Source organism: Varanus komodoensis, unplaced genomic scaffold (assembly GCF_004798865.1).
Source record: "Varanus komodoensis strain SLA01 unplaced genomic scaffold, ASM479886v1 scaffold59_1, whole genome shotgun sequence".
In the NCBI taxonomy this organism is placed as follows: Eukaryota; Metazoa; Chordata; class Lepidosauria; order Squamata; family Varanidae; genus Varanus; species Varanus komodoensis.
In genome coordinates, this window is record NW_025336221.1 from 1,554,816 (window position 1) to 1,577,203 (window position 22,388).

At 42.4% G+C, this 22,388-nt stretch overlaps 1 protein-coding gene across 2 annotated transcripts in view; it reads right to left on the minus strand.

Moving 5' to 3' along the window:
- Positions 1-21,729, minus strand: part of PRKCA (protein kinase C alpha) — a 218,587-nt gene extending 196,858 nt beyond the window's left edge. For both annotated transcript variants that reach the window (XM_044449503.1, XM_044449502.1), the window contains exons 1-2: positions 21,557-21,729; positions 16,079-16,110 (exon numbers count right to left, since the gene is read on the minus strand). In XM_044449503.1, the coding sequence (XP_044305438.1) occupies positions 16,079-16,110; positions 21,557-21,729 (205 nt within the window). The remainder of the gene's footprint in view (positions 1-16,078; positions 16,111-21,556) is intronic.
- Between the last annotated feature and the right edge of the window lie 659 nt (positions 21,730-22,388).

Genomic DNA, 22,388 nt, shown 5'->3' on the forward strand with positions numbered 1-22,388 from the left:
CCTGGTTCACATATCATGGCAGCCTTGACTGTTTAACCCAGGAACTGTACTGCTGAGTGAAGCATACAAGCTATTTCCATTTTTAGTGAACAACCCCAAAATACCCCATTTCTTGTGTTCTTTTATGAAATCTGGACCCTAAAACTCTGGGTTTATGGATTTCATTGCCCAGGGTTTCAGGGTTCAAGTATCACAACAAACACAGGAATTGAGTTTTTCTGGTTTGTTCACTGAACACAAACATGGCTTACATGCTTCATTTGTGACTGCAATGGTTGGGTTAAAAAAGGCAGGGAATGCCATCATGATGCGCAAACTGGATCTTTTAGTCAGATGTTAGTACTCGGTGGTACCAAAAGTGGAGGAGCTCATGGGCTTCTCTCCACCCTTTCTTTGACAACAACTCTGTGAGTTGGCTTAGGCTGACCTGGTCCCAGCCATTCAGTAAGGTTTCTGATTTGAACCTGGATCCCCGCAAGCCCCAGTTTGATACCCTAAGCAATACCCTAAGTAAGACAGGTGTGATCCTGTTCATCTTCAGATGAAGATAATCTATTGGAAACTTTACTCAAGCCACATGAATATTAATAGATACTGTTTTTTCAGAAACAGGAACCCTTTTGTATACAAGTCACGGCAATTACTGTGCATGTCGATTCAGAAACTAAAATTAAAAGACATGGTGCTATTTGTACTAGCATGTGGGTGAATTTTAGACAAGGAAATAGCTACATTTAGAAAGCAAACACCATGATGAAACACCACCTTTCTTTCCACTGTAATATCTGTTGAAAGTTGGGATTTACCTAGAGTTTTATTTAATACAAAGCTTTCATATTTATTAGACCTTCAGATATTTTTTCCTAACACCTAAACCAGCAAAAGAAACATAAAAGTGAATCTGTAAAATGTTTTAAATAACTTATATCATGTTTTCTATAAATCAACTTTATATCTGTATAAGGTTAGAGTATATTAGTGTGAAGACAGACAATAAATATCTCTGTAATTGCAACCTTTAATTCTAGAATGTTTTAGTATTCCAACTTCAAATTCCTATAATTAAGTTGTTCTCACATGCCTCACTTTTAGAAACAAGGATGTTATGTGCAGCAATATCTCAAGAAGGAATGGTGTGCATTAAGGGTGGATCTGAACACACTTAATAGGGTTTAGCTGGGAAAAAAGCACAAGAGGAACTGGGGATCACCTGCTTTGCTTGAGGACAGCTCCAGGTTCAGTCCCCAGCATCTCTACACTGGATGGGATAAAATCCTGCCCGAAACACTCAAAAACCACTGCCAGTCAGTATCATCAGGCTGGTGGAACTAAGGATGCGACTCAGTATACAGTGGTTTTCTATGCTGCTCCTGCTCTACCTTTTCAATGGTACTCTTCTAGCATTTGCTTTGCCCAGTAAGAGGACTCCCTTCTCACAATGCAAAGAACAAGGTGCATTTAACGCATCTAAATCCTACCCTTCCTGTAAGACACTCTAAGCAGCATTCATCTTATCTTCATCAGAATCTACTATTATTTATTTTATTTATTTGAGTTTTTGTATGCCGTCCCATCACTTACAGCCTCGGGACAGCTCACATAAATAAATAAACATAATACAAAATACAATTAAAATCCGGAAACACCCTGGCTGCACAATTAAAACCTATAGATATTAAACGTTATTAAAACATTTTTTTAAATAAAAAGGTCTTAGCCTGGCGCCAAAAAACAAATAATGATGGCACCAGGCAGACCTCTCTGGGGAGTGCATTCCACAGATGGGGCGCCACCGCAGAGAAAGCCCTCCTCCAGGTACTTTGCCTCCTGATGTCTCTCCCAGAGGGCTCCCGGAGGAGGGCCTCTGCTGCCGATTTCAAGGGGCGGGAGGGCAAATAAGGAAGCAGGCGTTCCTTTAGGTTTCCAGGTCCCAAGCCGTTAAGGGCTTTGTAGGTGATAACCAGCACCTTGAATTGAGCCCGGACTTCGATGGGGAGCCAGTGAAGCTGGTAGAGGACTGGGGTTATGTGAGAGTAACACCCAGTCCCCATCAGCAACCTGGCTGCTCTGTTTTGCACCATCTGAAGTATCCGGACTGTCTTCAAGGGCAGCCCCACGTAGAGCGCGTTACAGTAGTCCAATCGGGAAGTAACCAATGCATGCATCACTGTCACTAGGCAGTCATCAGGTTCAGCATTCTCCTACCCAGGAGTCTGCCAAATCCAAATTTAAGCCTCCCCATCCCAAGTGCAGCACACTATCCACACCATACCAGGTCTCAAATGTCTCTGTCCCAACAATTCTGTGCTGGATGACCTCAGAAGGACTTGATGTGAAGCAAAACTCCTTTCAAGCCCAGCAGAAAGAAGGACACATTTGGCTGGGTGCTTACTGAGGGATATCCAATTAGTGTCTTCCCACAGGGAACAGCATCAGTCAGAAGATTCCCTTCCCTCTGTAGCTCCCCCCAAAACCTCCCAAACACATCTGTTCTGGAGGGCTGAGAGATGCTGCCAGATTTCACACCATAATCCTAACAAGAAGCAAATCTCTGGTCTTATTTGGGATCTCTTATCGCCAGCATATGAATATCATTTTTACTGTATTAATGCACTAAAAGTACATTGCAAATGTATCAAAACAATAATTCAATCTGTTTTGCAAGGAAAGCCAGTTTAAGGCAATTGTTCTTTAAACACCACAGATTCCCCCACATATATTTTTTCAAAGTTCTCCCTATCTCCCCAAGCAGAACTAAAACAGATAGGACTGCAATGTCAGGCCAGAACCATCTGGGAAATGGTTAACTATAACAGGCCTGTGTCATTACAATAGTGCTGACATTTTCACCAGTTGAATCAAAGGAAACAGTATATAATATTTTCCAGAGGAATAGCCATGTTAGTCAGAAGCAATAAAACAACAAGCAGTCTTGTGGTACCATAATGCCTAACAGATGTACTATGACATCAGCTTTTGCAGACAGGAAACTGAACCACTCTGGGCCACACTACATAGCAGATTCAATGGAGAGAGGCAGTGCGATGCAGTGGTTCAAGGCTCAGCCAAGGAGCCAGGAGACCTGGGCTCTATCTCCACTCAGTCATGAAGCTCACAGTCACTCTCAGCCTAACCTACCTCACAGGGGTGTTGTGAAGATAAAATGGAGAGAAGACATGTCTGTGCCACCCTGAGCTCCTTGCAAGAGTGGGAGAAAGAGGGTTCTGGATGTAATAATAAATAATCAGTCCAGTTTAGTGCATGCACACCACTGCCTTATAGGCCATACTGGCAGAGAAGTTTATGGTAAACTTATAGTGTGTCCTCTACATCAGGAATCTGGGGGCCTCATTATGATATGCACTTTCTACTAAATTGTTATAAATAAAACAATGGACAATGTAAAATATGTCCACTGGAAAAAAGTTCTGTTTTTATATGAAAGCTGCCTATGAGCAGTCTTGAACCATGTAGTCTTGAACCATGTAAGAACTCCATTTGTGCAAACAGAGAAAAATACGACAGAAAAATCTGAAGCAGAACATCTAGTGATACCCCAGTGCATCAGTGATGGGCAACTGCAGAGATCCAGGGTCAATTTTCAGCCCCCACCCCTATGGCCAACCACTTGCTTAAGAAGCCAAAAGCTCAGTGCTACTGAAATTCAGTAGCAAACTATGTAGTGGCACTTTGCTGCCAGCTACTAAGGGCTGAAATGACCACATTTGGTTTGAAGCAGGCTACGTTTGACCTATGTAGCACTCTGATCGGTTTCCAAAAATGATTTAGCAGAACTGAACTGTAAACAGTAATGAGATTTCTAATAGATGACGGTATATTACAAACTTTAAATAAATGAATGATTGAGGTGGCATGATAGGGACAGCATGCGCCATGAAGGCCCCCACAATATATGATAAACATAAAGGATACAGAGAGACATCATTTTCATAATACAGCTGTTATAGTACATACCTCAAACAGTTTAGCAAAAAGCTAACAGACCGGGATCCCAGTATTACACAATACAATCAAAACCAGGTGACTTAGATGATCCAGCCAAAATACTCCTGCTCAGGTGTGCAGGAAGCTCTTGGATGAGATAGCGATGGTTCAAGGTATTCTGAAAATGATGCATGAAGGCAAAGAAGATGCAAGCTGGAGTTTTAAGGGGAGCTAGAGGCAGAGTAATGAGAGATTCAGATTTGTGAGAGCACATGCTATGGCTGGGGTGTTGCAGAATGACATTAAAAAGACGCCTCATAGGGTTGCAGGGAATGAAGAAGGCAGTGTGTCGGCAGGACAGTGAAAGATCCCAGTGCTAGCGACGTAACATTCAGGTTTCTTTCAAATGTATAAAGGGGTCCCATAAAATAATCAGGCACCTCACGGATTATCAAGGTATTATGCAATCTATAAAAAGCTGGCTAAATCAAAAGACATACTGCAAGTCAAAAGGAAACTGATAGAGCACAAGGCTGAGAGCACATGTAATGCAAAATACAACAGTGCTTGTCCATGCACCCATCAGCTTCAGCAGAAGACCATCACTGATACCAGGTTTCCAGATTTTTCCTGATCCCATTCCTACCCCTTAGCACAATTTTGCACAATTTTTTGCACACAGAGAACTGGTTTGAACAAATGTCGTGCCTAACGACTCAGAGGAGTTGTTAGCACACGTGAGAGAGAGAGAAGCTCCCAGTGAGAGTAAGGCTTTAGAGCAAAAAGATTTCTATTTATTTATCTAAAGTTTTTATATGCCATCCCCTTGCTACATAGCCTCCGGACGGCTCACAGAAATAAATAAGACAATAACAATTACAATTAAAACCTGGAAACACACTGGCTGCACAATTAAAATATATAAATATTAAACATTATTAAAATACTGTTTGAATAAAAAGGTCTTGGCCTGGCACCGAAAAACAAATAACGATGGCACCAGGCGGACCTCTCTGGGGAGCGCATTCCACAGATGGGGCGCCACCGCAGAGAAAGCCCTCCTCCGGGTACTTTGCTTCCTGATATCTTTCACAGAAGGCTCCCGGAGGAGAGCCTCTGCTGCCGATCTCAAGGGGTGCGAGGGCAAATATGGCTGCAGGCGTTCCTTTAGGTATCCGGGTCCCAAGCCATTAAGGGCTTTATAAGTGATTACCAACACCCTGAATTGAGCCCGGACTTCGATGGGAAGCCAGTGAAGCTACTTGGTGCCCATAGCCCAAATGCACCCCACCACCACCTGACTCTGACAAAGATTTTGTCCAGCCTGCAGAAATTGCTGAGCAGACCGTGGGACAGCCCATTGCCATGGAGAATGGCCAGCTGAGAAGACGACTTTGGCATCTGAGCCAGTTGGAAGAGAGACAAAGTCAAAGAAGGAGGGAGAGGAGGTGGGGAGGGCATTCGCGTAGGGTTAAGAGTGCGTCATAAATCTGAGATAGGTCAGAAAGAAGGGGGCAACTGTGTTGCTTAGAACTACCATTAACGGCTCCTGTGCTACTCATTGCCTGTGGATCTTTGAAGTTGTTTAGAATAAAAGGCTATAACTTTTATTGCCTGAATCTGTGTAATTAGGAAGAGTGCTCCGGTAAACTTCTACAAAGGATTGAAGAATATGGCGATGTTACTGGGATGAAAATAAACAGAGGCAAGACAAAATTATTAGTAAAAAATCTTACACTGGAGCAGAGAAAATCTCTGGTGGAACAAGTAGATCTTCAAATTGCTAAAAAGATTAAATATTTGGGATTTTTTCTTACAGCTAAGTGTACTACATTGAAAGAAGATAATTATGATAAACTATTTAAGGAAATTAAGAGTGACTTGGAAAAATGGGATAATTTGCAATTATCTTTGTTGGGAAAAATAGCACTAGTTAAAATGAATATATTACCAAAGCTTTTGTTTTTATTCTAAATGATTCCCATAAAAATTGATAATTTTTTTGATGATTTAAATACTCAATCCTCGAGATTTATATGGAAAAAGAAGAAACCAAGGATTAAATTAAAAATGCTTCAGGAGAAAGCCCTCCTCTGAGTATTCACCCTCCTAATTTCCTTCACAGAGGGTTCCCAGAGAAGCGCCTGTCCCACAGATCTCAGGGGGGCGGCCGGGCATATATGGATGTAAGCGCTCCTTCAGGTAGCCAGGACCCAAGCCGTTTAGGGCTTTATAGATCATCACCAACACCTTGAATTGGGCCTGGACTTCAATGGGAAGTCAGTGAAGCTGATGGAGGACTGGAGTCATGTGAACATAACGCCCAGTCTCTGTCAGCAGCCTGGCAGCTCTATTTTGAACCAATTGAAGTATCCGGACTGTCTTCAAGGGTAGCCCCACGTATGTGGTGGACATATGATAAGGCAAAAAAGTATTGGATTAAAATACACAAATGGCTTGAGGAGATGTTACAAAAACCTCTAACATTTAAACCTGAAGTTTTTTTTATTAGACATTGTACCTGATGACCTTAGTAAACAAGCAATTCACTGTGGCGAGGATTGCATTTGCCCAACACTGGAAGATTGAAGAGCCACCTACCAACAAACTGATTCTAAAAAAGATCTTGGACTGTGCGGAAATGGACAGATTGACTTTGTCTCTGAAGGAGAAAGATACAGACTTCTATCAAGCTTGGGACTCTTTTTATCATTGGCTAGAGAAACAGGACTATGCATAGACTTAAATATGTTTATAGTTTAACATAAACAGAAAAAATGTGGGGGGCTGACCCAGTAGGTCTGATGTTATTGATGACTGCTTTTTAGGTTAGGTATAGATTAAGAATAAAACTTATTCAAAAAAAAAAAAAAAAAAAAAGGAAGAGTGCTCCAGCCTCACAACAGCAAAACACTAACCCATGGGTTCTTTAACCCATTGGTAGGTGAATTCTGGGTTGTCGTGACATGTAAACAACCATGCTAACAAATCCTGGTTTGTTAAATGTGAACAATTTAGAAGCAGATCCCATGGTTTGTTTTGGGGTCATGAACTCTAGGTTGTTTAAACCATGGGTTGTTGCTACACATGAAGCCAGAACCATAGGTCTGTTTGCCAGGCTGCAGAGATGATGGGAAAGAATGGTCAAAAAAGAAAAAAAACCCCAGAAAACAATACAGTGCTGCAAAGGCATCTGGGATACAGGGAGAGAGTATGCGGAGGACAGAAAACAGGTATTGAGAAAACTAGCTACCATTTCTCTAATCACCTGCCAGGTTAACCCTTGGTAGGCAGCAAGCTATGGGTTCAAATAAACTTAGAGTTGCCAATATATATGAACCCAAGTTATTGTAAAACTGAGACACTCAAAGTAACCTTCTTCTGCACACAGATTGTCTTCTCTGAATTTCAGCAGCTGGGATATATATGTATGTATGTACAGAACAAACATTCTTTTAAACAACTATTGATTTATTTATACTCTTTTTATAGTGAAGCAATGTGTCAGCCAGTCTCTAATCAACTTTAAAGAAGTAAACAGATTTAGCCCTTTTATTGACAATGAGATTCCCACAGGTGAAGTGAATAAAGCAAAAACAGATACAATCAAGGGAAGCAATCACTCAAAATTAATACACAGCATCATTTCTCTTTCGAATCTAAGAAGATAATGTTAAGTTATGGTTGCAGAAATTTCTGTGTATCCATTAACTGAGTTAGGCAAGAATTCCCTAAACTATTATAGCCTATTCAATTCACTGCTGTTTGGCATAAAGCTACTGAGATATTCTAACTCTTACATTTGCATTTCTTTGCTGAATACAAAGAAGCAAGAGAACCTTACTATCTTGCAATACAGTTCTCCTTTGAGAGGCATTGTCTTCCAATGCTGACTAATCTGTAATAGAAAAGCTTATAAAATCACATTTTATCCTGCCTGGTTTTCCCAGCAGCTGCAAAATAAAGATTCCTATACTTCCTTCATCTTCATCACTAATAAAATGTTGCAGAGTATCAGGCCCAAGAGAGAGACCACCAGTGTCCCATATCTTAAACTGATAATAACTGATAACTTCAAGAAGGCAGGGCTGCTCCTACAGATACAGTTGTTCCCACAGACACATGGAAGATGGAGAATTTACCCAAATCTAAATAAACTGCAAGTAAAGAAGCAATGCAGTGAAAAGCCTGCTCTATGATCAACAGAAATAAGCTCTCAACATGGAGGGAAGCTTCAACGCATCAAAATACTACTGGCATTATAATTACTAGAGGAGGAAAATGCTTCCCCAAGGAAACCATGTTCCTAGCACAGCTATTACATTAACATTCCTACTTAGGTTGGAAGCGAAGAAGTCAGTGCTATGAATGCCTCCTGGCCTCTCAGTTCTCCAATATGTTCCACTCTTCTCCCCTAAAATAATTACATGCTGCTCTTCAAGAAAAATAATTTGGTTAAAAAAGGATCCAACAGAAATACCAGTATTTCATAAAGGAAAAAATGTAGTTAATGAAAAGAAGAAAAGCATAGTGTTTATCTTTCATTTATTCCCTTAATATACAAAGCTTTCAAGTTCTTTTTTTGGGGGGAGGTGTGATACATTTTTAGATTTAACTAATTTCCAGTAATTTCCTTGTCATGCCTTCACATAATTTGTATTAGAATAAATGTCATTAATTTCACAGTCAGTTTGTTCCCCTGCGTGCTCTGCAAAATAAGCTGCCAAAATGTGTGTTAACAATCTTAAAATTACGCTTTCAGTGCAAAACCAGAAAGATTGCTTATAAAATGAGAAGCTTTAGCTTCCCCCTCCTCCCCCGCTGCCATTCCTTACAGCAAATAGCCTGGTTAGATGTCAATGTTAATAGTTTATAACAGGTGAAAGATTGTGAATGTTTTAACAAGTTAGGTAGTTTAATTATACACAGAAACATCTATAACAAGACAACATTTCACATGATATGAAAATTGCATAATACCCTACATGGTTTGGGTCAAAAATACCATAAAAGGCAGTGTCATGGCCAAGATCCAGACAATCCCACACTTGAACAGAAAGTGTGTGTGTGTGTGTGTGTGTGTGTGTTTGTGTGTGGGGGGGGGGCGTGATTTATCCTGCCAGCTGCGTCCTGCTACTTCTAACTGCATACCATTCCAAAGCATTCCTCCACCCTCAGAATTGGCTTCTTGGGTGTATACTAAATACTGCATGCAGCCCTTTGGATCCCAGCCTATAAAACATATAAAAACTGAGCTCACAAAAATACTGATTTGAGAAGAACAGAATCTGACCATTTCTAGTAATAAACTACAGGTTTATTTAGAAAGATTAAATAAACTGAAATCATTTTATACCGTTTTAATTCCAGTGAAAAATCCACTTGGCTCTAAAATCTTCTTGCTCCTAAACCAACATTTACAGCATAGTGCTAATGTAAGCAAATGGCAGAAATTGCAGCTATGGCTGACTAAAACTAACAGTACAGGTGCCCAACATTACAACTACACTGCAAAAAAAAAAACAGTCTCAGTGCATGATGAAAAGTTGACAAGTATCTAAGATATCACAAGTTAAGAGCATTTTAAAACATGACAGTTTCAGTTTACATCAGAACAACAATACTTTGTCTATTAGTGTCTTCAAAAGAGCAGCATTAATATGAGACATTATTTCTAGTATCTGTGCAATTTTAGTAATGGTTCTGGGAATTTCATAGCATCACAACTCATGATTTAACTGACAGCTTGACCGCAAAAATATAAGTGTGGGGGAAAAGGAAGGAAGAAGGCTCTTGCTGCATAAGCACAAAGCTTCAGTGCACACTCCCCTAGCCCAGCTTCTCCATGGTACCCAGTGTGAAACACTCACCTTTCACTGAACAAACCGTTACTCAGGAAGACCTGACATTTGGCAGACCTCTGGAAAGCCACTCAAACTGCTCTAACACAAGAGGCTCAACATCAACTTTCCTGGAATCAGCTGCAATGCCGAAGGACATGGGGCTTTTCAATCATTCTCTGGACTGCCCCAGAGTATGGTGCTACAGCCAGTCCTTGTTGGAAATGAGGGGCACAGGTTCTTGCCTCCCCCCCACCCACCCCGGGGTCATGTCGATCTGGACCCTGACTCAGAAGAGGAAGAGGCAGTGGAAGGGGCCTGGGAATTTGGAGCTTCAGGCTTGGAGATGGGAGAAGCAGAGGAGCATACCTCAAGGCCACTCTGTCCAGGTGCCCAGGCAAGTTCTGGGAATAACTGTTGGGAAGAAGCCAGGAGTTCTCAGGGCCAGATGAAGCTGGTATGTCTCCCGACCCTGTGATGCCGCATCCGGGGAAGAGAACTAGCCGACTAGAGGGACCACATACAGAGAAAGGGCATGTTTGCTTCCAAAAGGACCATCTCATTGGGATGGGGCTCAGTCATACTCAAAAGGAGGGATCCTGTAAGAAGTTGCTTGACCGAGTTCAAGAACTGCTCCATGGATGCGCAGAGATTCATTCTGTGGAAATTGAGTGAACTGGATATACTTTGGTAAAGAAAGAACTTTTGCCAAGGAATGGTCTGTTGCCTTAAATGCACAAAGGGAGGAAAACCTAAATCACAACAGTCCTGTAGCTGGTTGACTTGTCACTGCCTTCCCACTCCCAGCACCTGCTTCAATTGCTGTATCTCTGCTCAGCTCCACCCTCTCAGTAGCCTTTGCCTTGGACAAAGGTCAAAGGCTAAGAAATTCCCACCACTTTGGGGCTGGATTTCTTCCAGTTTGATTGGGGAAACAATGCCTAGCCCTGTAAACATGGTACCTCACAGCAACAAAATAGGTCATTTGTTTTAACCATGTGCATTAACTAAATTGAATCTCCTTTAAGTAGATATGACCCTTTAGCTTTCCACCCACAGAACTTCCCAACATTTTCAGATAATAAAGGCACTTTTTAATATATTTTTCAGTAATTGATCCTGCCCTCCCCTGCACTGCTGCTTGTCTGGTTGTTACTATTAGGGCTTAAATTTTGTTAATGAAGATTTATTTAGTTTTATTGTATTTCAAATGTGTTTTTATATTTATATATGTATTTTATGTGTTTTTATCTTTATTTTTATTGTAAGCAGCCTTGAGACTACAGTAGTAGGCAGCATACAAATGAAAGTATATCTAAATAAATGAATAAATAATGGGGGGGGGAGAATATAGTTTTTCTTCAGTTATTTTCATCCAATGTGGCTCCCCATAATTTTCCAAATGCAGATAGTTATGAGCATCCAAAGGAAGCCAGGACAAGAACTGACTCTTCCTACCTCCATAACTTGCCCTACGGTTTTAGCTATCCATGTGCTTTATGATGGCTCATACAGACAGGAGCTGATTTGACGGGGTACAAAGCCAGTGATGGTTGCTCCACTGTGCTGCTTGTGTAGCAATGGCTGGCTATCATTTGCAGTGAGCACGGCAGCACCGGCAAAGGGTTTGGCAGATTGGACTATTGCCCACAAAAAAGCCACTGTGTAAAAAGCAGCCCCGGGTTCCATGACGTGACCAACACCACTGTGGCTGAGTCCCTTCAGTCAGTTGTCGTGACAAATGAATGCACTCAGTCTTTCCTGCCTGTCTAAAACAGAACAAAGACAAGGTTCATCACAGAAAACAGCATACAAATACAATCATGGTTATGATACGTTAATCAGAAGAAAACAATACTGGAGCTATTGGCTTGTGGAAGCCAACCTCTCCTAACTCCTGACTGCATGCCATGTGAGATTAATTGGTGTATCAAGCACTTTCAAGCTCCCAGGTCAAATCTCTCCGCAGTCAGAAGCTTTCAGTCACGTGTGGATAAACTTCAGACCGGCAGAACTTAATTTGCTTTTGATTAGAACTTCAAAATTCAGCAACAGCCAGATGCAGACATTTAGAGTGAAAGAACTGAGCCCAGAAATTTGTTACAAAGAACAGAGCTCACATTAATCCCACAGAAAAATCTATACCTAGTTCCCCTAAACCTCATTTCAGCTGTATAATTTAGGCAGTTTAGTACTGCTGCTACTGTTAAACAACTAAGAGTCAGAAATCCTTGCCTATCTAGTGCAAATCACCCAAAGAAAGATTCAAGTCTACCATCACTCTGCAAATCTTCCTCCCTTTGTCCTTCCCTTCTCATCTGCAATATGGAGGTGATAATAACACTGACCTAGCTCACCAAATTGATGCTGGAATTACTGAGATAATGTCCATGAAGTACTTTGAACACTCTGCTATTTATTTATTTAGGAAGCTTCTATGTCGCCCCATTCACCGAAGCCACAGGGCGGCTCACAACAATAAATAACAACAATATAAAAACATTTACATGTTAAGGACTCCCATTCTTTACACTTTACAACTCAATTATCTATTTCAAATACATCACCTTGCGCTGACCTCATACAGCTGCAATCCTCAGTATTTCCAACCAGTAAAGAAACACCTTTAGAAATGGACAGTTAGATACCCTGGAGAGAAGCCACTAGATGCTGGACAGTAGTGAAAGTATGACAGCCAGATTATCTTTGTTTCTTAAGAGCTGATATATGTTGAACATGACAGCTCATTCTGCATTAGCTATCTTTAACCCTGTGTTCACACAACATAATAACCATCACTGACATTTGAGAATGGACCATGGGTGGTTGTGTTATATGGACTATACACAGGAAATCTATATTTCTGGCAAAACCACCCTAAATCCCTGGGTTTTTTTTAACCCCTACAACTGATATCTGTCAAAACAAAGAGTCAGCAAAAGGAGGAGTTCCATTTGCCCACCTTCCCAAATAACACGTGTACCTTGAGAAAGAGTGGAAAACTGGGAACACTGAGATCTCGCTATGAAAAGTGGGGGAAAGGCTCCTAATCCTTTTGTGAGGAAATAAATATTACTTGTGGCTTTTCTTTCATTTTACAGCTCAACTTTTGACAGTTGTCAGGGGAAAGCAAAGTTTTAAAAAAGCCTTTGCATGGCTTCTCAGGGTAAACATTCAGGGTTGGTACCTGCTGTCATCAGTCACAAGGTATCCCTGCCCCCAGAACATCATCCAGATGAGGCTTTCCAATTTTAGAACCTCAATCATGTATTAAGTGTGCATTCACTTACATTCAAAGGGGAAAAAGAATTTTAAAAGAATTAAGAAAAGATCTACCCACATTTGAGGCGTTTTTTTTTAAAGGGGGCAATAAACCAATGACAGCTTCTCCAGTGTGCCACTTGAGCACTTTGGACGGGTTGTCACTAGCTATCAATTTGGAGATCAACATTCATTATCACATTGTCTTAATACTGTTTTATGGATTTTAATATGATGTAAGCCTCCCAGAGAATCTGTGGCTAGTGTGATGGCCTATAAATTGAATGAATGAACGATTCATTCCCTTTCCTGAAAGGGAAAAAAGTTCCAGCAAGCAAAAAAGAAATAAATAAAAATAAAAAGTTTGACAATCATAGCCGGGAGAGGTGACATGGCAACATCAGTTGCCAAGTACCCTGGGTACCCTAGGCTGAAGAACCGAGGAGGAAGGAGGTGGAAAACAACCCACAGTTAACCCAATCATCCGTTCAGGGGACTATGGGTTGCTCAATAGCCAATCCACCATAGCTTATTGCTGGGTGGGTTAGCTTAAGTCAGTTAAGTGCTACCTCTCATGCTGCATGAACACCTAGTCAGAGAATTTAAACTGTTGTTTGTCACCACTGCTGAGATAAATCTCCTTTTTTAATCCTGCTTTTTCTTACTCATTAAGCATCAGTGCCAACAAGTCACACAAGAACCTTCCTCTAGCTGTATATTTTATAAAATAACCTGGCCTCAATTTATATCTTTCTCTCTCAAGATCATGTTCTCATTTGAAGGGAAGACTTCTACTTTTGCTACAGATAGTGCACTTTCCTAATCCAGTGGAACTCTACAGCAGAAATGGGCACAGCCATTGGTAAAGGATCATGAGAGCTGATGGTCAATGGAAGCTCACAAGTTGCCCACACCTGCTCTACAGTTTGGGAGAAACTTCACACACAAGGCCTTAGTTCCTGAGTTGCCCTTCTGCATGTATCAGATACAAGGTTCTTTCCATTCATAGAAAATGCCTTGATCCAGTAGAAGCTCCTATTGAAGAAAGTGGAGAGAGGAGATTCTACTGATACTTCCTTCTCCAGAAGGCTATAGAGGGAAAGGGTAAAATCAGTGATGATCACCTCCTCCATTCACTTGTAAGAACATTCCATGAGCAAAGCACTTCTCATGGCAAATTAGGATCCAAGCCAAGGTATATAACACTCCTTATAATTGAATATTCTAATTTCCTATAATAACTCTATTTGCTTCTCCCAGTATGCAAAGTTATTAGAAAGTCCTCCTGCATATTCAAGCTTCTATCAGCCATGAACAGTGCAAAAGAGAAATGAAGATGCCTGCATTTAAAACTACTGAGTCCTCAACAGTTGGAGCTATACACATCCCTAAATAAGTAAATATTAACAGTGAAGTTAAAGTACTTATATAGAAGTAACTCTTCTGACTGATGCTCATCTTAAGATTCACCAACAAGTGTGAAATGAAGAGTACGTTCATATTTCAATTTTATAGCATTCCTGCAAATTAGAAAATCAGCAATGAAAGCAAACCCTGTAATTAACATGCCATATTTTCTTCATTACAGACATAAGCTCAAAACACTGGGCTTAAAAATTCCAGAATGAGAAGTTGTTGAGGTGATGAGGCAAGAGATCTTCCAAGACCCAGAGCAAACACTTTGGTCGCTTCCAGTTTGCTGTGACCAGGACACCTCCCCCAACTCAAAACTGAGACTTCTTGGCTCACAGTTCAAAACTCTGTCAGCACACTACGGCAGCTTTTTTATTTATTTGTGTGTGTGTGTGTGTGTGTGTGTGTGTGTGTGTCCCTGCCAGGGCTCATGTTAACAAGATTTGCAGATCAGAAGGCAACAGGGGTGCTTAAAAGGAAAAAAGGAGGAGGAAGCTGGTTCACACATCAACTTTAACATTTGCCAGCTGCCGCCATCAGCTGCCCACGAACAGTACAAAATTATCAGACCAAATGCTGTTCTCATTCAATCAATAAGTTTCTGTGCTAGGAAAATGTAGCACAATTAGCCAACAATAACTCTGATGAGCTGCACACAGGAAGTTTTATCAACATGCCACACCCATTCTTGAAGGCATTAACATACTAACTCATGTCCAGCACATGAACAAAAGAAATGCTAGTGAAAGGCCTCAGCTCAGCGGAAGAGCACCTCCTTGGCATGCAGGATCTCCCAGGTTCAGTCTACAGCATTCCCAGTTGGAGGAGAATCAAGGATCTGCCTGGGCCCTTGGAGCACCACTCTCCAAGCAACACCCCCCCCCCGCCCCCGGTGAGACAGTTTGGTGATCTCACATGGTAGCTGCGCAGGTTTAAGTTCAAAACACATGCTGCACTGTATAAGGCTGTTCAGTGTGTATTTTGTTATTTATATTAATGCTAATAATGCAGCTCATCAAACTAACACCACTGTTTTCTATCCCAATGCAGCTTTTCTAATTTAAAACTGCTATCATAAACAATTGGTACTAAACAAAAAAACTATCCATGGAGTATTTACTGTATTCTACTTTTTACAACAGTACAAACATACTAAAATAAAAACCAACCAGCCATCTAAATGTATCTGTAAAATACATGTAGATTTTCTCCCATGCAGAAGGAAGAAAAAAGATAAATTTAAGTATTAAAGGAAGTCCAACAGAAAGAGAAATGGCTTGTTAGAACACCCACATAAAGATACAGCAGCTCCCGACAAGAAAAATGTTCCCCACGAAAATAAACCATAAAGATTTTTTTCATAAAAAATTAAAAAGTGTTCTATATGCAGATTACATGACATTTAATTTTAGGAGAGTCTGTTGAAAGGGGCCTCTTCTGTGCACGATTCACAGTTCATGAGAAAAGAGATGATTAGACAATATACATCCTTTTGGATAATTCAATACTGTTCTTCCTGGCATACTTATTCTTTCTTGAGAGATATTTCACACAATGCCTGGATTTAATTATCAAAGCAAATTATTTAAACAGCCATTTCTAAACTATTACTTACTTACCTTGGCACTGAAATCCTTGTTTCCCGAACCCCCTGCAAAGGAAAAAGAAGAAGGGGGAAAGAACTTAGAGATACATTTTGATACTAAAATAAGAACAAACTGAAATATTAGATTTATTGCCAGTGCAGAAATGTTGTCTGCTTATTTCCTAGCTAAGACCAAGAATGTTCCTCAAATTGCAAATTTTGGTCTCTTTACATCTGACAATCAGTTCTGAACGACTAATTTGTAAATATTATATCATGCTGGAATGTATTTGTGCCATATGGTATACTTGACAGTGTGACAAATATGCAAGTTGTTGTTGAGCTCGATTAAAACTACCTCAACTACTATTCTCACTTTAGCATGTTTTCTGAAATTCTGCCACAGCACAGCAATGATGAATATACACCTTGCAAAGGCCTTAAATTAAGGGTACATTTCCATGGGAGAAGACTCTTGGGAACTATAAAATACTCTATTGTCAGTGTAAAGGCTCATATTCTTACCACTATAAGGAGTATACAACCCATCTACGGGCTGTATGCAACTCAAGAACAATCGTCTTTACTAATTTTAATGTCTGAAGTATTCTATTGTCTACAAGAAGGGTATCAGGTGGTGATACTTCTAATCACACTGCAAATGGAAGGAAAACAGTTTCTACAAGTGGGTCAGAACATCACCAGAATTTTTTTTAAGATTTAGTAAGAAAATTAAGGTCTGTTTACAGCACTTTCTTACAGCCAGCCAAATTTTGAGGATACAAAGTGATTTTTTGTACCTGTTAATGAATGACATGTTGTTGCCGTAGCAAGTTCTTACTATGTCAAATTCTTCCTAAACCGATTATATTCAGAGGTAAATGAACAGTGTCAAACACATACATAATTAGTGAATGTCATGGAGATCACTGGTGGGTGGGGAATCAACTTTATTTATGAAACAAATGTTTCACAATTCTTATTTTGATAATACGTATTCCCATTTAAAACGTACAATGCATTAAACTACTTATATTCAAATGCATGTTCTGTCCATCACCCACCCACCCACCCACTCAGGGGGTGCTGTAAATTCTTAAGTGTTTGTGTTAAGATACTACATAGTTTATTCAAAGTCCCTTTACAAGGAACCACCTTACAATGTCCAGAGAACAGCACACACAATTGCTTTTCCACAGTAAAGTGGAGATTTCATATACACAAAAATGTCTGTTTATTCTATTTCTATGTACATACTGTGGGAATAAAATTAGATACATTCAAGTTCAAATAAAGCTTCATAACATTGTTTATTAACATTACATCCTGATATTCACAGCAGCTATTTTTAACCACAATAATGTTTAAATATGCTACTTCAATAAAAACACTACAGAAGCACATGTCTCAAGATAGCGTAATATGAAGGTCAAGTGTAATTACAAAATAATGCTACATAAATGATTCTGAACACAACTGTTAGTATGTAATCTATCAGTTCATTCATTCTAGTATATTTTAAAAACTTTGCGTATGTGACTAAACTAATACCCTGCAATGCTTTAAGGGTGCAAACAACTAATTACAAATATGTTGAGATTTGAGTAGTAATTTGATATATTTGATAATGTCTCTGATTGCTTACTTCTGATACAGTAAAAGGGAAACAAGGATTTAAAATACATCAGTGAAGCAGAAATGAAATATCTAGGATGAACTGTGATTTCTTCAGATTCCACAAAAAGGAAAGGAAAAGGGAAAGGAGAGAAAGCAGAGAATCTGGGGAATTTCAGAGGGCCAGATTAGGACCTCAGGAAAGCTGGACTTGGCTGCCAGACCGAAGATTACTCACCCCTGCAGCAGAGAGCAAACTGGTAGGGCAATGTTTACAGGAGCAAGAGCTACTGTGCTATATAAAAAATAATGAGCCTAAGGCAAGAATCTTCAACCCACATCCATTGAAATCAGTGAGACTCAATGAGACTCATACTGCATCTTTAAATAGGAAACAAACCCAACTAAAGCTAGGCACTTCTTATACTTGGATTGGTATATCAAGATATGAAATAGATGCAAACCTCTAACTATGACAGGATCACACATATATAATTTGCGATTTCCCTTTAGTACAACTACATGAGTTAATGAAACCCATTCCAGCTTCTGCCTCAGGAAGATGCTGGTTTATCCATGTGTGTCATTTCAACACAGTGCAATATATGAATATGTTCTCCTTTAGCAGCAAATTCTTAATTTCAACATGTCCTCCTAGAAACAGTCCATAAAAAGTCCCACTTTTTTAACTGGACCTGCTTTACCTAAACATGGACAGAACTACTGCCTAAATTTTGGTAATACTCCCTTCTAATACATACTCAGGCTCCAGGGCAAACAAGTTATGGCATGCAAATTTTTGAATGTAAATTGTTTGAAGTAAGCAAGGCATGAACACCAACTACTATTTTTTTCCGGCCAGATGAACACATGGGGAAGAAGTGTGAACAGCCACTTATATGGCTGAATCCAGATTATGGTGTTGAACTTAGTATCCTTCAAAATCAATAGATTTAAATGATTTCAACTTAGTCTAGATCCAACACAACAAGAGGGCCTTTGGGCTGCAGGGTGGTATAAAATGAGACAGGCACACACATACACAATTCACAGGCAAGTATACCTGGATATGTGTGCACAGACTAACTTGAACTGTAAGAGCTCAGTGTTGTATCTAAGAAGGACCATTGCTAAATCCCTTCTGTCTCCTCATGGTTGCAGGAAGGCTTTTTTTCCTGAGCTTGTCCATCTAAAATGTACCATCTGCAAAGAATTTAAGCCCCCCTGCCCTCCAGAGGCAGCAATAGGAAACACAAGAAATCCTGAAGGCAATTGCAGAACCATTGGGACACTTCAAGGGTACAGATGTGTCTATTTTACATCTGCAATCACACCAGATTCAATAAAGGAAGGCCTGTGTACACCGTAAAACCTATACTGATGGTTGTGGTAGAAACACAATATGTAAAAAGCCAAGTGCAAAGCCCAGTTAACTGTGTGAAGGTGATTACAGAATTAGGCATCAGACACAGCAGGTGTACATAAGCTTGATTTACATTAAACATGTTCACCCAAGTGCATTGAGTAAAATATAGGCAAAGGAATCCAATGTGAATTCAATGGGTAAGAAAATGTATCCTGAGGTTAAAGAGAAGATGGCATGCACTCTCAATATTACAACAGCACTGTTTTGTAAGTGCTATTTTGTCTTGTCATCTTTCAAGAGCAAGGCTGAAAGAGTTCCCCTAATCAAACTGAGATACTAACAAGCTGATCTGTCAGCTAGAGAAGTTAAAAGCCAAACTGTACCTGAGACAGGGGATCCATGTTTACATTTACTGTTGTTTTTATTTAAAAGCAGTTGTGGGGCCCCGATGGGACTGCAGGAGTAGTACTGCTGAGATAGGAGGGTTGCCTTCCCTGATAGATTATCAATACACAAGTTACTCCTATTTGTCCCTCTGGGGGAATGTAGCTGTTGTTTATCTTACTGGGAAAGGAGCGCAGCTTTGGCCAGCTGGAGAAGTGATGGAGAAACAATGTGAGAAAGGGGTTAAACTCCACTAATAGCATTGCTTCTCCAATCTAATTTACTTTCATTTAAGTAAAAATGTTGGATGATCTGGTGCATAGTTTGGTCCTAACTAGAAAAGAGGCAGGAAAAATGTGCTGCAGAAATGGAATAGCAAGGCATGGCCTATCCATGGAATAGATCATCCAAAGTCAACCTAATTACCCACTATGAAAAATTGACCCACTAGAGTTAATTCAATGGCTTAGAGTTGGGTTTCAGTTGCTGAATACTATCCAGGATGATAGCTTAGCAGATAGTGTTGCAATTTATTTCCATATAACAACATATGTGTTACATGCAAGCAAAGTTCACTCCATAAGCTACTGCTCTGATGTGGAAGACATCTCTGTTTTATGAAGGAGCTAGTCTCCGATTTTCACAGAGACTTTGCAGAATGGGGTGGGGGGTGGGAGCCTCCCTTCTATGAGACAGCTGTAGAAAAACTCTCTTGCCAAACAAGGTTAGTGAAAGAGTGGAACAGGATAACTGTACTCAAAAGATGACAAGGTTCCTGCTCCTTTAACAGCTGTAGAGATGAGGGAACTTTGGCAAGTGCATGTTTTCTTACCTGCCAAACCTGAATTGCAATTCCCAACTTCCTTGGTCAGTTGGGGACATTAAGAGTTGCAACACGTGGGAGCCATGTGGCTAATGGAGCAGGCTAGCAGTATAACAAATGAACAAAACTCTCAACACATCTCGAAGGCACCCTTCTGGGGAAGAAGGCTCCTGCACTGCCCTTGCGGCACCTTGTCCTATTTTACTCCTGGACTTCTACAGGTGGAAGTGGCTGCGTGTCTGTACATGTGCAGCAGGGTGGATGGGTCTGTCTAGAATGAAGTAAATGTAAGGGTTGGTGAGTTTCGTATTTGGAAGCTGTCTTGGGGTCATTTATTCAACCAAGCCAGTAGGACTGGCAAACTGGATGCTGCATACAGGAACTTCTTCACCGAGGTAGTGCTGGTGTGACTCTCTTGTGGCGAGACAACAGTGCGATGGTCAAGCAGAAAGATGTTAAAGGGGTTTTCTAATCGAGAACCATGTACAAGGAACACTGGTCTTATTAAAATGGTGCAATGATGATGCCCTCAGAAAGTCTCTTGTTTAGAGGAAACCAAATGATCTATCAGACCATTTTCTCCAGTACAGAAGGCCTGTATAAAGTGATTAGTTTTTTGATGCAATCATTAGAGTGGCTGAATGGAAGGAGAGGAGTTGCCCTGGGAGAAGCATCTATGAAGATGGTGCAGCAGAATTACTACCCGAGTGTCTCTCCAGGGTGTCAAAATATCGCTTATAGGGGAAGTTGGGAGAGTGCCTGAAAGGTCTCTCATTAGGAGACCTCTGGCACGGGTGTGCGCAGAGATGAAAATGCACCGCCAGGGCATGAGCAATTAACGCAGGGAGGTCTCTCTCTGTCTTTGGAGGAGGAAAGGAAAGTAGAGAGCGCTCTTTCCAGAGCGCGGGGAGGGAAAGGAGGAAGAGCCTCCCTCCGTGGCGGCGCCTCTGTCCCTATCAAGGCAACGGCGCTGCCGAGAGAAATCTGATTCTCCGAGGGTGGCGTCTCCGTCCCTGCCTCTCTCTCTGCACCGAGAGCGAGCGGGTCCCTCACCTGGGCAGCGGCCGGAGGTGGGCTGACGGGCGGCCGTCAGCGAGGAGCTCTCGGTCGGCGACGCGGAGCGCCCAGCCGTCTCTCGGCCAGTGGAGCGGCAAAAGGGTCTGTCCCGTAGCGAGGCGGGGGGAAGGGGGAGAGGTGCCGGGGAGACCGCGCGCGACCACCGCAGCGCTCGCTTTGGGGAGGGGGCTGCTCGGGAAGGCGAGGGGTGGGGGGACCGGAGGGGGTGGGGCCGCCCGCCCGCCCGCTCGCCCGCTCGCCCGCCTTACCAGATGAAGTCGGTGCAGTGGCTGCAGAAGGTGGGCTGCTTGAAGAAGCGCGCGATGAATTTGTGGTCCCTCACCTCGTGCACGTTCTTCTGCCGGAGGGCCCCTTTGCGGGCGAAGCGGCGCGCCGCGTCGGGACCCGAGCCGGGCTCCGGGGCTGGGAAGACGTCGGCCATGGCGCGCGCGCCCCCCGCCTCGCCCTCCTTCCTGCCTCGCCCGCCCGCCTTCGCCTAACCCAGGAAGCGGCTCCGTCCCTCGCCCTCGCTCGCCGCCTCCCCGCCGCCGTTCTGCCCCGTCCGGCGACCGCCGACGCTCCGGCAGCTGCGGCGGCTGGGCGCTGCCTCCTGTCCGCCCGCCCGCCCGGGCTGCTCCTGACGTCTGAGCCGCGCGGGGGGGGGCGGAGAGGATCCCCGCCCCGGGCCGGGCCGGGCCAGCCCCGACGGCTCCGCCCGCCGGCGCGCTCACGGGGCCCCCTGCGCGGGGAGGCGGGGCGCGCGCGCCGGGGAAGCCCGTCTCTAGGGCAACAGGCAGGCAGGCAGGCAGGCGGGGGGCGGCCGGGCGTGCACGCCCCCAGCCCGCGGGGAAGGGAGGCGCGGCCAAGGGTGGCCTTCGCGCAGCCTGCGGCGCCTTTCACCTGTGGCGCGCCCGCGAAGCCGGCAGCGCGGATTCAGAGGGAAGTCGGAGTTTCTCAGGCAGCCTCGGATGGCGACGCGCTGTGATCGAGCCGCTCAGTCTTGTGCTTTTCACCTGCGGCTCTTCGGCGGGTTTACTCAGCGCTCCCGCCACGGCGCTGGGTCTCGCAAGGAGCCACCTCTGTCCTGCCTCCAGCGCTTTG